This window comes from Rattus norvegicus, chromosome 8 (assembly GCF_021556685.1).
Source record: "Rattus norvegicus strain SHRSP/BbbUtx chromosome 8, alternate assembly SHRSP_T2T, whole genome shotgun sequence".
In the NCBI taxonomy this organism is placed as follows: domain Eukaryota; kingdom Metazoa; phylum Chordata; class Mammalia; order Rodentia; family Muridae; genus Rattus; species Rattus norvegicus.
Window position 1 is genome coordinate 116169335 of NC_141541.1, and position 14862 is coordinate 116184196.

Consider the following 14862-nt stretch of genomic DNA (forward strand, 5'->3'; position numbering starts at 1 on the left):
GTGGTTAGGACAGAGGTATACATGATGTACGTGTTTTACACATTAGAGTGCAGGTGTTTGATGTAGTGGCCCTTGAATATTTCTAGGCTTCTGGGAAAATATCCATACTGGCTTCTACTGCTAGATGACGACTTCTGTGCACACACCACCTGAATGTAGCCAATGGTGGGGAGGTGGAAGGGAAGGAAGCCCCAGCTGTGGTTCCCCTCAAGAATGGACTCAGTTTTGCCATGTTCCAGGCCCAGTAGGTAGGGCACCATCTGCGGGGCAGGCAATGGTGGGCTTCTGCACCTGCACCCAGTCTGGCTCTGGCATCAAGTCCAGAAAGGGTGAAGGGAGGCTTTAATTGCACTCATGAACCATTCTCAAATAGCATCTGTCCAGCCTCACACTGGGTGTTGATGCCTACCTGGGACTTGGGAGCCTGGGAACCACCCCTGGGCTCAGGGGTCTTCCTGGCCTCTGAGGAGGAGGAGGAGCCCTAGCTCCCCGCTTCCCACAACTCAGTCTCATTAGCATGCTAAATTCACCCACTGCACTGTTGTCTTATCTCGGCAGCCTCAGAACAGAATGGAAGACTCCCCCAGACCCTCTGGCTGGCTGCTCCTCCCCTTCTTATCTTGCCCCCTCAGCCTCCCACCCCCTTGCAGCAGCTGCAGATCTTTCCAGCTTCTCTTCCCAGCATCCTCTAGGTCTTGCTCTTTGTCTTTTGTCTTTCTTCTCTCTCTCCCTGGGGCATTGGGTGTACATCTGAAGGTTCAGATCACTCCAGAATCAGAGAGTATGGTGCTGGGGCCTGACAGTTTCAACAGGCCGTGAACACAAGGGGTCTTGGGAGTCTCTAGCTTTCAGTTTGTTCTTCAGCAGGTCCTGTCACCATCTTACCCAGCAGGCTCAGATCTTGAGGTTTGACAAGGTACCCAGGTTGGAATGCGGCTTCAGCATTCCCCAGCAGTAAGCTCCAATTATTTGAACAGCAGTCTTCTCTCTAAACTGGATGAAAACGGAGCCTGGGATCTGAGGGCCCTGTACTCTCTGCTGGAACCGGCTTTCTGTCTAGGTGTGGCTAACTCTCCAGTTTGTTCTAACCCTTCCAGAGGTTTCTAGAGCTACCCTTCCTACCACTTTACAGAAGACAAAGTTAAAGGCCTGTGGGCATCTTTAGCTTCTATTTGAGAGCTCTAGGCGACTCCCCTTGGAAGGTGGAGCTACAAGCTTCAGGTCTGACTACTACGTCGCATTATGTAGATGGCGGAAGGGAGCATGAGGCAGAAATGCATCTTATCAACAGAACCTCTTTACCAGGAGAGGAAAGGATTGCTCGGAGACTGGAGCCCTCACAGTACACAGGGCCAGCCTGGTTCTTGCTCTACAGCTCCACGGTTAGGTGTTGTGGAACTTTTCTTCTAGTTTTTAGAGAAAGGGCCTCATTATATAGCCTTGGCTTGGCCTTGGGCTGATCTGGAACTTAGAGAAATCCACCAACCTCTGTCTCCTAAATGCTGGGATTAAAGACGCCTGGCACCTTGCCAGGTGACAATTTTATAAAAAGGTTTTTAATTATGTGTTTGTGTTTGAGTCTGTGTGGGTGACCGAAGATGTCCATGGAGATCAGAGGGGTCAGATCCCTGGAGTTAAGAGGATGCTGTCAACAACAGCCCAAAGTAGGTGCCCTACAGGAGCAGCGCTCTCTATCTGCTGGGCCATCTCTCCAGCACCCTCTCCGTTTTTAAATCAAGGCCAAAGGCCTCACTACAGAGCTTAGGCTGACCTTGAGTCTGTAACAATCCTACCGTTTCTGGCCCCCAAGTGCTAGGATTATACTGAAAGCATCTTCTCAGCTAGTGGAGCTTGGAGAGGTCCCCTGAGCAGCTTACAGCCTTGGCAACGAAGTACTTTGTGGTCTGAGTTTAGCAGTATTTCCAGATCTTCAGTTTAGGAAGAAAGCTTGTTCGTTTCCTGTCTCAGGCCTCTGGCTTACTGGCCTGGGCAAAGATGATGGAGTGCTGCCACCTCGTGGCCACATATAGCACTGTGCTCTCAGGATCTGGGTCTCCTGAGAGCAGTCTCCCCCTTAAGCACTCCACCTGTCCCTAAGGGCATTCACCCCTCCGGATAGGGGTAGCTAGACTTCGGCACCCTTGAGATCCCCCCAGCCAGACTTTGCATGCCTGGAGAGCTTAGCTCAGGCCTGGCCACTCATCTGGGCTTTGAAACTTGTTTGATGCACAGCCATGACAGCTGCTCCTGGATGGTCCTCAAAGCCCTGTACATTGTAGCAGCTGTCCCAGCCAAGGGCAGTCTGGACTCAGAAACCCTGGAGGCTTTCTGCAGGTCAGCCTAGGCTGATGGGGAATTTGCATTACCTCAGCAGCACTCACCTCCTCAAACCCAATCAAAGATGGTCAGGAGGGAAGGCACCCCATAGGCAGGTTAGAGGAAATTTTGAAACTGGCTGTAAAATTAAAAAAGGACTGGGCTCAGATGCATGGTAGCAGGAGTGGCTGAAGAACAATGTGAAAAGTCTGACAAGTAGTGTAAGAAGGGTACAAGTGTTCCTGTTAGCATGAGCAGTCAACTTAAGGCGTGAGATGGTTGAGGGAGGGATCTCTTCTCTTCTACAGGGCAGACACTGCCATCCAAGCTTTCGCGACTCCACTGAAGGTAATTAGGAGCTTCCAGAGCCATGCCACCTATACTCGCCTGAGAGCCATCATGCTGTCGCAGCTTAATTAGACTGCTTATGACTGCTGCTCAGGTGGTAAAGTCACTACCCTCTCCCTAGAGGCTTCTGTAGGTAGGAAGACTGGCTAATCGTCCCCAGGGCAGACACTTGTCCAGCTGACACATCCAGCGCCCAAGCATAGGGAATGTGTGGCCTCATCTCTGAGTGGTTGCCATGTATGCCCACACTTGGGAGTTTTGCATTTGGTCTCACTTTGCCTAGCAAAGCTGCAACACACCTCTCCAGGGAGCTACTAAGCTGGCTGGGACCGGCCCATTTAAAGTCCTTCCTATTGACATCCCAACTGTATAAGGACCATGTCTGCCTGAACACAGACTACCTTCCCTGACAACTTCACATTGGCTGTTGGAACACCCATCTGAGTCTGACACCCTCACACTTTCTGCTCAGCTGTAGTGGTACAATCATAGTTCCTGCACTTGAAGGCAATGACAAGAGGATCTTTGTGAGTTCAAGTCCTGCCTATTCTACATAAGGATTTCCAGGAAAGCCAGGGCAATATAAACTGCCCCCCTCCTCCCTAGTCAAATCAAATCAAGTAACAACCTGGAGGGACAGATCTACAGTTAAGTACTGGTTGCTCTTAGGAAAACCTGAATTTGATTCCCAATACCCACATGAGGGCTCCCAGGGGATCTGCCATTACTTCTGATACATAGGTACAGATATGTAGACATAAGAATGGGATTTCTTATGCTCTGGGCCCTAAGATCATTACCATCACATTTAAGTCTTTTTTGGACAAAATGCTTCTTGCCCTAGTGTTAAGGATAGAAACCCCATAAATGCACCACAGCACCCTTCCCTACAGGTGAGTGCTGGCACCTCCATTCCAGCAAAGGAGAAAAAAAGTAGTTTTATCTGAACCCCTGTCAAGGCAGGGAGGATCATGCCCATAACTGCAGCACTCTGGAGGCTGAGGCAGGAAGATCCCAAGTTCAAGGCTAGCCTGGGTTATACAGTGAGACAGAAAAAACAGGGACTGGAGAAGGCTCAGTGGTTTAGAGCACTTGTTCTCCTCAGAGGACCCACACTTGACTCCCAACACCCACAGGCAGTTCATAACTTCAGTTTCAACACCCTCTTGTGGCTTCTGTGGGTGCCAGCATGCACATATGCACAGACATTACTTGAATACACATAGATCTAAAGTTGTTTTTTAAAAATTAAAGAACAAAACCAAAGGGAGGTTCTATTTGGATGAGCAGTAATCTAGTCATGTAATCTCTGCCCTGGCAGGTCTAGAACCTAAATACTGAGATAAAAGCAGTCCTATCCATGCTTAGGAACTGGAAGTAGAGAGAACCAAAAGATTACAAGTACCAAACCAGCCTGGGCTAGCCTAGGTTGTATAACTCATCTCAAAAAAACCAATTGCAAAGAAAAACCATCACAGATCCAACTGTCTCAACAGCCTTTACCACCCATTCTCTCAATAAAGACACAGGAAACCCATTTTTGAAGGTATTTCTTTTGTAAAGGAGCCAGACATGGCAGCTAGACTGAAAATCTTCCAAAATTCTGTACAAATGTATAATATACAAATATACACAAGGCTATTGCCAGGAAAGGACATAACAACAATAAATGACAGTGGTGGCTTTGGTGTTGACAACCACTCCGAGCTTCTCAAGCCCCCAAGAAGCAGGGACACAACACAGGCGACAACATGTAAAACACATTATATTTACACTATATACACCTTGTATAAAAAGCCCATTGTCCCCTCTGTTCACAAATCCTTAGGTGGGAAGAAAGGTTGTTTACCAGGTAACCCACATAAGGGAGCTCATTTAAGGTAGGAGAACCCCTCAGAATGAAGTGGTTCATCCTAAAACTATTAACAGCACAAGGCATGCCCTAGAGACAGGCAGTAAGAGCAACTGAGGAGATGGCTTGCTCCCTGTGCTCAGCATGGCTTCGCCAGTCTCACTCCATCTCAGTGAACCGGGCAAACATGGCTTTCCGAACAGCATCTTTGTAGGAATCGGCACCTGACAACCCATATGCACTGCCTTTGGCTCCTAAGCCAGCTCCTTTTAGCCGGACTTGAGCCTGGGGAAACAAAGAGACTGTTAGTGGCTGATAAGCAAGGCACAGATGGACGCACCCACTTCTATCCCACCCATACCATTGAACAAAAGTACACATAAAAAGAAGGCGAGGGCTAACACTGGACCTGGAGACAATTTTAAGGACTGGGGCAATAGAAGTGCTTAAGGAAATGAACCCACTCATACTCTTGAATGCCTACTCAGTGAACATTGGTGGCTGGTAAGGTCTCTAAAGCTGAGGCCTGGGTAAGGTAATTATAGGCACAAGTTCAAACATGATGGATAATGCCAATAAAACTCCCATGCACCGGGGAAACATGCTTGCATAAAGTAAAAACAAGAAAGGCTGACAATGGTTGTGCCCCAGGGCAGTCTCTGCTACAGTTCCTGCCTTGGCCAATGGCTCTGAGCCTCTGAGCCCAGGACTGCCTCAATTTAGGCTCTGACAAATTGAGTAATTTCTTCTTCTAAATTTAAATTTTAGATGGGTAAGTTGGGGTGGGAAGTTCAAGACAGGGTCTCACTGAGTTGGCCAGTTAGGCCTCTTGTCTCAGTTTACCAAAAACAGGCCTGTACCACTGTATCTGCCTTAAATTTTCTTTAAAAATTAAAAAAAAAAAATTGTCCAGGGGGGTGGGGTGAAGGAGTGGGGATGTATGGCATGGTGCACAAATGTCAAAGGACAGCTTTGTAAAGATGGTTCTCTTCTAGTTTTATGTAGGTTCTGGGGACCTAACTTAAGTTGCTAGGCTTCCCTGTTGAGCCATCTTGTTGGTCCTGGAATATTTTTTTTTTAAACATTTATTCATTTATTATATATAAGTACACTGTAGCTGTCTTCAGACACACCAGAAGAGGGCACCGGATCTCTTTACAGATGGTTGTGAGCCACCATGTGGTTGCTGGGAATTGAACTCAGGACCTTGGGAAGAGCAGTCGGTGCTCTTAACCACTGAGCCATCTCTCCAGCCCAGGTCCTGGAATATTTCAATTACTCACTCATTTCTATGTCTATGATTATTTTGCCTGCATGTGTGTCTGTGCACCACATGTATGCAGTGCCTGTGGAGGCCGCAAGAGCAGAAAGCACTCTCTTTTTTTTTTTTTCGGAGCTGGGGACCGAACCCAGGGCCTTGCGCTTCCTAGGTAAGCGCTCTACCACTGAGCTAAATCCCCAGCCCCAGAAAGCACTCTCAAATGACAAACTATCTTTCTAAATGTTCATTTTCAAGCAAGGGCACTAGGCCTATGGCACATGTCTTTAGTTTTAGCACTCTCTAGGCAGGGCCATATACACCTCTGAGTCCGATTCCAGTCTGGTCTACATAGTGAGTTCCAGGAAAATCATGGCTACACGGGGCACTTGATCTCAAAACAAAACAAAACAAAACAAAACTCCCTCTTAAAAACAAAAGGACACAATGAGGGAGATGAAGAAGGGGTTTCAGGGGAAGTGTGCCTCTGCCTACTTAACACCCAGCACCTATGAATATCAGAGCCCATACTTACCTCAATGGGAGCCGTGATGCCTTGACACTTTCTTCCTAAGCCTGAGCCTTCCCGCCAGCCCATAGCCTGCAGCATCTTGTTGCCAATGTTACTGTGGTCAATGCCATCTTTGGTGGGCTGCTCGTAATTCCTGCCAGTGGCAAACACACAGTTACTTAAACAGCCAGAGCCCTAGCTAGTGAACTGGAAAATGGTGCACATCACATACACAGTGCCAGCATCGAACTGTTTCTTGCGCTTGGGCTCTGGGGGCTCTGGAATTCCATATTTCTCTCGTCTTTCTGCTGCTCGATCTCGGTATTTCATCTATATAGAGAATAACAAAAGGATAAGGGAGGAGGACCCTCATTTCAACTTTCAATAGCATTGTATATTCAGATGTTAACCTGTAGTAGCCTTTAACCTGGAGCCTATTAGTGTGTACTTCAATACAAAATTCCTTTGTCTCCTTTACCATTTTTGGTCTCATTGCTTGTCACTGTCCCAAAGATGAGGCAGCCAGAACTTCCCACTTCCAGGTAGCATTTGGACAGGTCTACTTCCAGAAACAGAGGCTTCCTGAAACCCACCCTGGAGAGGGCTGGAGAGATGGCTCAGCGGTTAAGAGCACTGGCTGCTCTTCCAGAGGTCCTGAGTTCAATTCCCAGCAACCACATGGTGGCTCACAACCATCTGTAAAGAGATCTGATGCCCTCTTCTGGTGTATCTGAAGACAGCTACAGTGTACTTATATATAATAAATGAATAAATCTTAAAAAAAAATAAAAACAAAAACAAAAACAAAAAACCCGGAGAGCTGGCACTATACTCAGTGGGGATCAGACACCTCAGATTGATCCCGGGGCGGGAAACTTCTAAATGATTTTTAATGTATAGGTCTCTAGGTGCATTTACAATTCTATCTGGCCCTATCTCATCAACCAGTAATCCCACAGGCATTACAGACTAATAAATCTTTGTTCTCCGCCCCATTTACCATGTACAGCCCACTCCTCCCTTCTACATGACTGGGAAACCATCACATGCTTTCCTGTCTTCAGTGCCTGATTTGAAGCCTTCCTCACCATTCAGGAACGCTTATGTTAGCAGGACAAACAAGGAAACACATGTTTTCCTTAATTAAATCCACTGCTGGGCTCACAAAACACACGCTAGTCCAGTTACATGAGGTACAATGGCTGGATGACAAAGTGTTTTTGATATATCCTTCCATTTTGCTTAGGAACTTGGAATTAAAGCAAAATGGTGTGGTCATATAGGCCTACAGTGGTAACTACTTGGAAAGCGTGAGCCTAAGAGGTCAGGGCCAACCTGTGAACGTAGCAAGGCTCCATCTAAACAAACAAAACACAAAGTACTGAAGGCAGGTATGCTAGGATTCTCATCCAAACACAGTGTCCAAGTACTCACCTCTCTCTCTCTCAGCTCCAGGGCTTCCAACTCCTGCTCGCTCAGCCTGGATCTTCGGTAGATGTCCATATTTTGCTGTTACAAGAGAGTTTACAGACACATTTAGAATTCAGACCACTTTAATATGAAATGTCCTAACATTAGTACTTTGTATTATATTCTGGCCAAATCTCACTACATGATTAGCATCCAAACCAAATCCAGGAGTGTGTGAAGGTAAAGTGAGTCTCTTACCTCCTATGACACCAGGCACCTATGCAACAGATGGGTATTCACTGAACCTCACCAGGGCCATCACTCCCACCACTAAATTCCCTCCCTTCCCCAATAGCAAGACAAGTTAGGCCACCTTGTGTAAATCAGAGAGCTGCTGGTGCCTGACCAGGGCATCTCTGTTTGGGAACTGCCGTCGGCACAGCAGGCAGGCCATCTTCTTCCAGTCAGCTAGTTTCTCTTCCTCACTCTCAAGTCTCTCTACCAGCTCTTCCTCATTGTCACTGTCACCACTGTAAGCTGCAACCAGACCTCTCTGGAGACAAAATGACAATGGGTCACTGGAAATTCCACAGATAAAACAGCCAAAAGGTGAGAGAATCTCTATTGCTCTGTGTTGTCTTTCAGTAAACAACACTTCATCAACTGCATGGATCAGCCTTCTGGAAACAATCCCATGAAGCCCAAGAAATGGTTTCTTAGATGACTGTTTTCAAACCACTGACCATGCATAAAAACTCCAAACACAACAACAGATCAGAGCAACGGCCCAGCTAGCCCAGTATCTATCAAGAAAGTAAGTTTTCACTTTGTCCTAATTTCCTTTCCAGACCATTAAAAATTCTATTTACAAATGCCTCAGAAGCCAATTTACTTAGCTTAGGGATTCAGGCTTCATTCATCGGTCCATCTCACCTGTTCTCAGGCACGAAAACAAAGCCCTCAATGTGGATTCTATATGCCAAAGCTGTTCCAAATACCCACTGACAGAGAAAAGCATCCCATTTTAAGAGGGAATTGCATTAGCCAAGATGTAGCAGAAATTCAAAGTGAGACATAAACCACACAGCTGGTTAGACCACAGGTGGCACTTCCTTACTTTGAGGGGATTTTCCTCATCTCCATTTCGCACCAATTCAGGGATGAGTTGCTGCCTTTCAGCTAAGGCTCCCTGGAAAACAGAACATGCCATAAGCCACAACGGTTACAGAAACAGCCATTACGAAGTATGGCTCCTCCCGTTACCATACCTTCTTCTCAAAAAGAGCAAAGCCAGCATCTGCTGCAGCAGATTCTCTCCTTTCTTCTTCTCTCAATGAATTGACAGGTTGAAAGCTGTTTTTAAAATTTTCTTTCTGCTTATTTAAACTCTTAGCCCAGCGTTCCATGTCTTTGGCAATCTATTATCAAACAACAAACACCATCAAAAAGCACTTACCTCTCTGTGATCTAACAATAAATAAGCCAAGAAGAATCTTACATTGTGGGGTTGGGGATTTAGCTCAGTGGTAGAGTGCTTGCCTAGCAAACGCAAGGCCCTGGGTTCAGTCCCCAGCTCCGGAAAAAAAAAGAATCTTACATTGTGAAACTCACAAGATAACTCAGTAGTAATCTGAGTTTGGTTCCTGGAACCCATGGTACAAGAGGAGAGAACCAACCTCCTTTGTCTCTGACCTCTACTCCACACACAAGCAGACAAATACATAAAGATTTATATAATATGTTAAATTATACATATGTGTATGGATCTGTGAGGCCAGGAAAGCCTGTCATATTCCCTGGAGCCAGAGTTACAGATGGAAGATCCCAAACATAAGTGCCAGGATTCCAGCTCAGGCTTCTGTGTGCAGCTTAACTGTCTCCCTGAGCCTGGATTTCTAAATGTGGGGTGAGGACAGTGCTCATGCTTGTGCACAGAGCTCTTTACTGACAGAACTGTCTTCCTGGCCTCCTGTCTCATCATTTTTTAGACAGGGATTCGTATAGTTCTAACTCACTATGGCCTTGCAGAGTTTTCTTGTTTTCTTTCAGGAGATCAGGCCTAGCACTTGAAATACTAGACAAGAACTCTACCTTGGGCTACATTTCTTGTCCAACCCAGTTTTTTATTTTTATGGATTAAATGTCAGGCAACTGAACATGCTAGGCAAGTACTCTACATTACCAGTGGCATATTTACTTTGAAACAGGGTTTTATTAAGGTGCTGATGAGAGAAAAGGTAGAAAGGAAGGAAGGAAGGAAGGAAGGAAGGAAGGAAGGAAGGAAAGAAGGAAGGAAGGGAATAAGGGAAAGTGTGTTTCTGCTGTAGCATCTTAGGTTGCTTCATTATAGGCTTGGACCAACAGGACCAGTAGCCCAGTTTTTAAGAATCCAAATAAAGCTGACTTAATTAAGTGTTACAAGCCAAAAATGAAGAATTAAGTGGATTTAAGTCTCTGAGGAACCATGGTGTCCTTGGACAGGTCATACCTGTTGAGCAGTTTTGCTCTTGGGCTTTTCTTTCTTCTCCTTTCCCTCTTTTGTGGAAGGTAGGCCAGCTTGTTGGTTAGAGCTAGACTCTGCAGCTGGCACGTAGGTCTCCTTCTCTCCATCCCAGTACAAGTACTGCTGTGTTAAGGAATTATAGTAGTACTGTAAGAGGAAAAAAAAGAATATGCAGTGACTGCAGATTTGTTGATGAAGGTTTTGTGTGGAGGAGATTGGTCCGAAGGCTATAATATGCCATATAAGCAGCTGCTCTACCACTGGCTATACCTCAAGTCCTGTTATGTTAACTTAAATATTAGGTCAATAGTAAAGCACCTCTGTAAACCCTAGCACTCCGGAGCCTTGGGCAGGATGACTACAATTGTAAAGTCAGTTTAGGCTATAGAGTTGAGAACTTATCTGAAAAACCAAACAGAAATCCAAGTAAGTCTGGTCTGGACACTCGTCTGTAAACCTAGCATTTGGGAGGTGGAAGCAGAAGGATCAGGATTTCATTCTCAGTTACAAAGGGAGTCTTTTTTTTTTTTTTTGGTTCTTTTTTTTGGAGCTGGGGACCGAACCCAGGGCCTTGCGCTTCCTAGGCAAGCGCTCTGCCACTGAGCCAAATCCCCAACCCCACAAAGGGAGTCTTAAGCCAGATGCATTTCAACACAACTAGCGAAAACAAAACCAAAACAAACCAATCCCCAAAACAAAAACAAAATATACCTAGGACTAGTGATAAAGTGATATAGAACACCTTGGTATGCATGAGGATGCACTAGCTAGTAAAGCATGAAACTTCTAGAAAAAGTAGATTACTTCTTCTCAAGAATAGAGGGGTTTTTTTTTGGTTTGTCTTATTTAAAAACAAAACAAACAACAGGATCTTGAGGCTGGAGAGGTAGTTCAGTGGTTAGAAACAGGAGCTAATTTTCCAGGGGATCTGGGTTTTGATTCACAGCAACAACATGGTAGCTTACAACCATCTTTAACTCCAGTTCCAGGAGATCCAATCTCTTTTCTAGTTTTTTTAGGCACTGACAACTGGGCACTCAAATGGTACACATGCAAGCAAAATACCCATAATAAAATATAAATTTAAAAGTTAAAACAGGATCTCATGTAGCTGTGCTCATATTTAATGTGTAGAAGAGGCTACCTTGAACTCCTCATCCTCCTGCTTTGACCTCAGAAACCTGGGATGACAGGCGTGTACCACACCTAATATATGTAGTTGTTTCTGAGACAGGTCCTGGGTGTCCTAGAACCATGAGACCCACCAACTTCTGTCTAGGATATGTGCTATCACACATACCCCTTTTCTTCCTTATAAAATCATGGTTAGTCATGTCTGTTTGATTGCTTATACTGAGCTCAGAGGTCACAGACAACTTGGAGCTGGTTTCTTCTAACATCTAGTTTCTGGGTTATCAGGTTTGGGAGCAAGAGCCTTTTCCCATTCTACTAGCTGGGTCTTCTATGATGTCTCTTACAGAGAAAGGAACTGTGGGATTGTCACATATATGGCTGAATGAGGGAGAACTGCCATGGAGATGTCAGATGGAACAAATGACGGAAGTGAACTAATAAGGAAGAAGCTAGGCACACAGGCAGGCAGCATATTGTTTCTTCACACTTCTCACTCAGAAACCACAGGTACTCTACACCAACTTCCTGCTAAATGTACTTGTTTGCTATGCTATAGACACAGTTCCTAGTTATAAATAGATTCTTATTTATGGAGTGTTAAAATTGCTTCCCATCCCTAAGTTATAGACACTAACAAAAATAAAATATTCCCTGACAAGCTACACCCCATTCTCAAGAATACACAAGCATGCTAAGGAAAGAAGCTAAACACAGAAGAGCACAGTTCTGAGTACATTTATAACAGGTAAATTCAAAGACAAAAATGTCTATTTGTGGGCACAGTTAAGAGCACAGATTGCTCTTCCAGAGGTCCTGAGTTCAATTCCCAGCAACCACTTGGTGGCTCACAATCATCTGTAATGGGATCTGATGCCCTCTTCTGGTGTGTCTGAAGACAGGGACAGTGTAATCACATACCTAAAATAATTTAATCTTTAAAAAAAAAAAAAAAAAGGTAGAGCCAGGAAAGCTGTCCTGGTCTACAGTGAGTTCTAGGACAGCCGGGCATGAGGACTGTGCAAACATGTTGGGAATGTTCTTAATTGTGTGTGTGTGTGTGTGTGTGTGTGTGTGTGTGTGTGTGTGTGTGTGTGTGTATTACATGCATCTATGTAAACATTAAGATGCAATTCCCGGGGTTGGGGATTTGGCTCAGTGGCAGAGCGCTTACCTAGGAAGCGCAAGGTCCTGGGTTTGGTCCCCAGCCCCGAAAAAAAAAAAAAAAAAAGAAAAGAAAAAAAAAAAAAAAGATGCAATTCCCAGCACCCATACGGTGGTTAACAACCATCTATTATAACTCCAGTCCATAGCCTCAACGGACACTGTACACACAGAGTGAACAGATATAAACATAGACAAACACATGAAAAAAAATACAAGAACTCAAACACATTCACAACTCACACACTTTTATGCATATACAATATACCTCAAAACATTGGAAAAAACCCAGAAACCCCTATTATATATGTACGAGTGTTTTGCCTGAATTATACACATGCTCCATGTTTGTGTGTGGTGCCCATGGATGCCACAAGAGGGCATCAAATACCCTAGAACTAGAAGGATGGGCAGTGTCAGCTGCCATGTTGGTGCTGGGATTTGAAAAGGTTTGTGCAAGGGTAGCAGGTAATGTAAACCACTGAGCTATTCCCTTGCTCACCTCAAATCATTTCATCAGTACTGTGTGAACTGTGCATCATTTCATCAATACTGTGTGAACTGTGCACACATAAAACGTGAGTGAGGCATGATGTATATGCCGGTCAAAGGGCAACTGGGGGAGTTGGCTTTCGTCTGCCACTCTTGGTTCTAGGGATCAAATTCAGGTTGTTAGGCTTGCATGGCGAACACTTTTGCCCACTGAGGCATCTCATTGGGTATGTAAACATTTTTTAACCCTAAATCCTGAAATGAAAATTATTCATTGGTAGCCATGAATGAAATTAATGAAAGAAAAATCTTATAATTTATCTGGGTCACACAATCTCTTTAGGGAATACTTCATCTCATGCCCTGTAAAAGTATTAAATGAAACCAGTTTTTTCCCTAAAATAGCACTTACCTGTGAGTTAGGGTCATAGTAGAGCCCTGTTGTAGGATCATAATAATATCCTGAAGATTCATCATATTGATAAGTAGACGTGTCAGGTACCGCTGCAGAAACAAAACCCAGCCAGTCATTCTAGGTAACAAACTTGATGTTACTCTTTAAGCCAGTGAGCTACAGCAGGCCTCAATACTCTTCTTCACATTCCCAGTTGTCCCTCTGACACCCGTTTCAAAGGGAGAGGGACTTAACAACAAAGGCAAGAATTATGACCTTCCAACTGTCAAGAGTCCCAGGAGGTTGGCTTACCATACTTGGTACCAGGAACTACACCAGTAGGGGAAGCAGCTGGGGCCTGTGTACTTGTGCTAGTGCTAGGCTGTGCTTCCTCAGTCTGGAAAGAACATTAGCTTCAATGTAATTTCAACTGTAAAGCCTCTTAAGAGAACTAAGTCACTGCAGTCATGTAGGAGGAAGGACTCCCCTGACAGATACTCTGCAGCAAGAGACATGCTGACAACTTTCTATAGGTCAAGCGGAAGCATTTACAACGTATAAATATGACCTGCTTGGTACTTTATATTTAAAACACATGCACATACATGTAATAGTTTTAAAAATCCTAATAAAGAAATTAGGTAAAATGAATGTAATTAGTCAGTCCTGGCTCATATACCAGGAAAGGGTAACAGCAACACAGCAACAAAGCTATTAATTCTGTATTTAAGAGCTAAAGATTACCGGAGAGCCAGGTGGATTGGAGGTCTGATTATAGAGTTGAGGACTCTGGGATACTACAGCTGCTGAGGTGGTAGTCACCGTGGTACCTGGTGATAAACATAAGGGTTAGGTAGAGTTATAACATCAACTCCAGCACAAATGCTGATCTTAGCCTTCACTTTGTAAGCTGTTTCTGTCTCTCTCTCCTTTTTTTTTTGGGGGGGGGGAGGGAGGAGGAGGTAGAGTTTTATTAAATGGTGGCCTCAAACTCATGAATATTCTGCCTGGGATGTAAGCTTAAGGCCAGCCTGGTCTCTAGAGTGAGTTCCAGGACAGCCAGGGCTACACAGAGAAACCTTGTCTCAAAAACCTAAAACTTTTACATTCCATATTATGGCTAAGAAAGGAAGAGAAGCAAAAATCTGGGCTAAGAAAAGATTTGACTCTTAAGACTTTTTATTTTATAACCGTGGAAGAAAAGCAAAAGCAAACTCTTTTTTTTCTATGACAGCCTCATGTAGCACAGGCTAATTTGGAACTTGCTATGACTCTAAGGATGACCTTGAACTTTTGGTCGTCCCATCTCTACCCCCTGTGTACTGACATTAAAGGCATGAACAGCAATTCCCAGGCTTATGCAGTGCTGGGGATTTAGTCCAGGCTTCATGTATGCCCACAACACTTTACAAAGTGACCACTCCCTCTCTGCAAGTTTGACTATGAAGGTCAAATAGAGAACCACTAGTCTCTGACTCTAGAA

General features: G+C 44.7%; 1 protein-coding gene across 23 annotated transcripts in view; it reads right to left on the reverse strand.

The window, feature by feature from the left end:
- Positions 1-4197: 4197 nt before the first annotated feature.
- Positions 4198-14862, reverse strand: part of Rbm5 (RNA binding motif protein 5) — a 29200-nt gene continuing 18535 nt past the window's right edge. For 15 of the 23 annotated variants that reach the window (XM_087561417.1, XM_087561408.1, XM_087561413.1 and 12 more), the window contains 11 exons: positions 14124-14209; positions 13692-13776; positions 13398-13489; positions 10184-10345; positions 8964-9113; positions 8813-8884; positions 8069-8248; positions 7720-7794; positions 6518-6615; positions 6310-6439; positions 4202-4801 (listed from right to left, as the gene is read on the reverse strand). In XM_087561417.1, the coding sequence (XP_087417543.1) occupies positions 4676-4801; positions 6310-6439; positions 6518-6615; positions 7720-7794; positions 8069-8248; positions 8813-8884; positions 8964-9113; positions 10184-10345; positions 13398-13489; positions 13692-13776; positions 14124-14209 (1256 nt within the window). In that variant the 3' untranslated portion in view covers positions 4202-4675. 23 annotated transcript variants of the gene reach the window in all.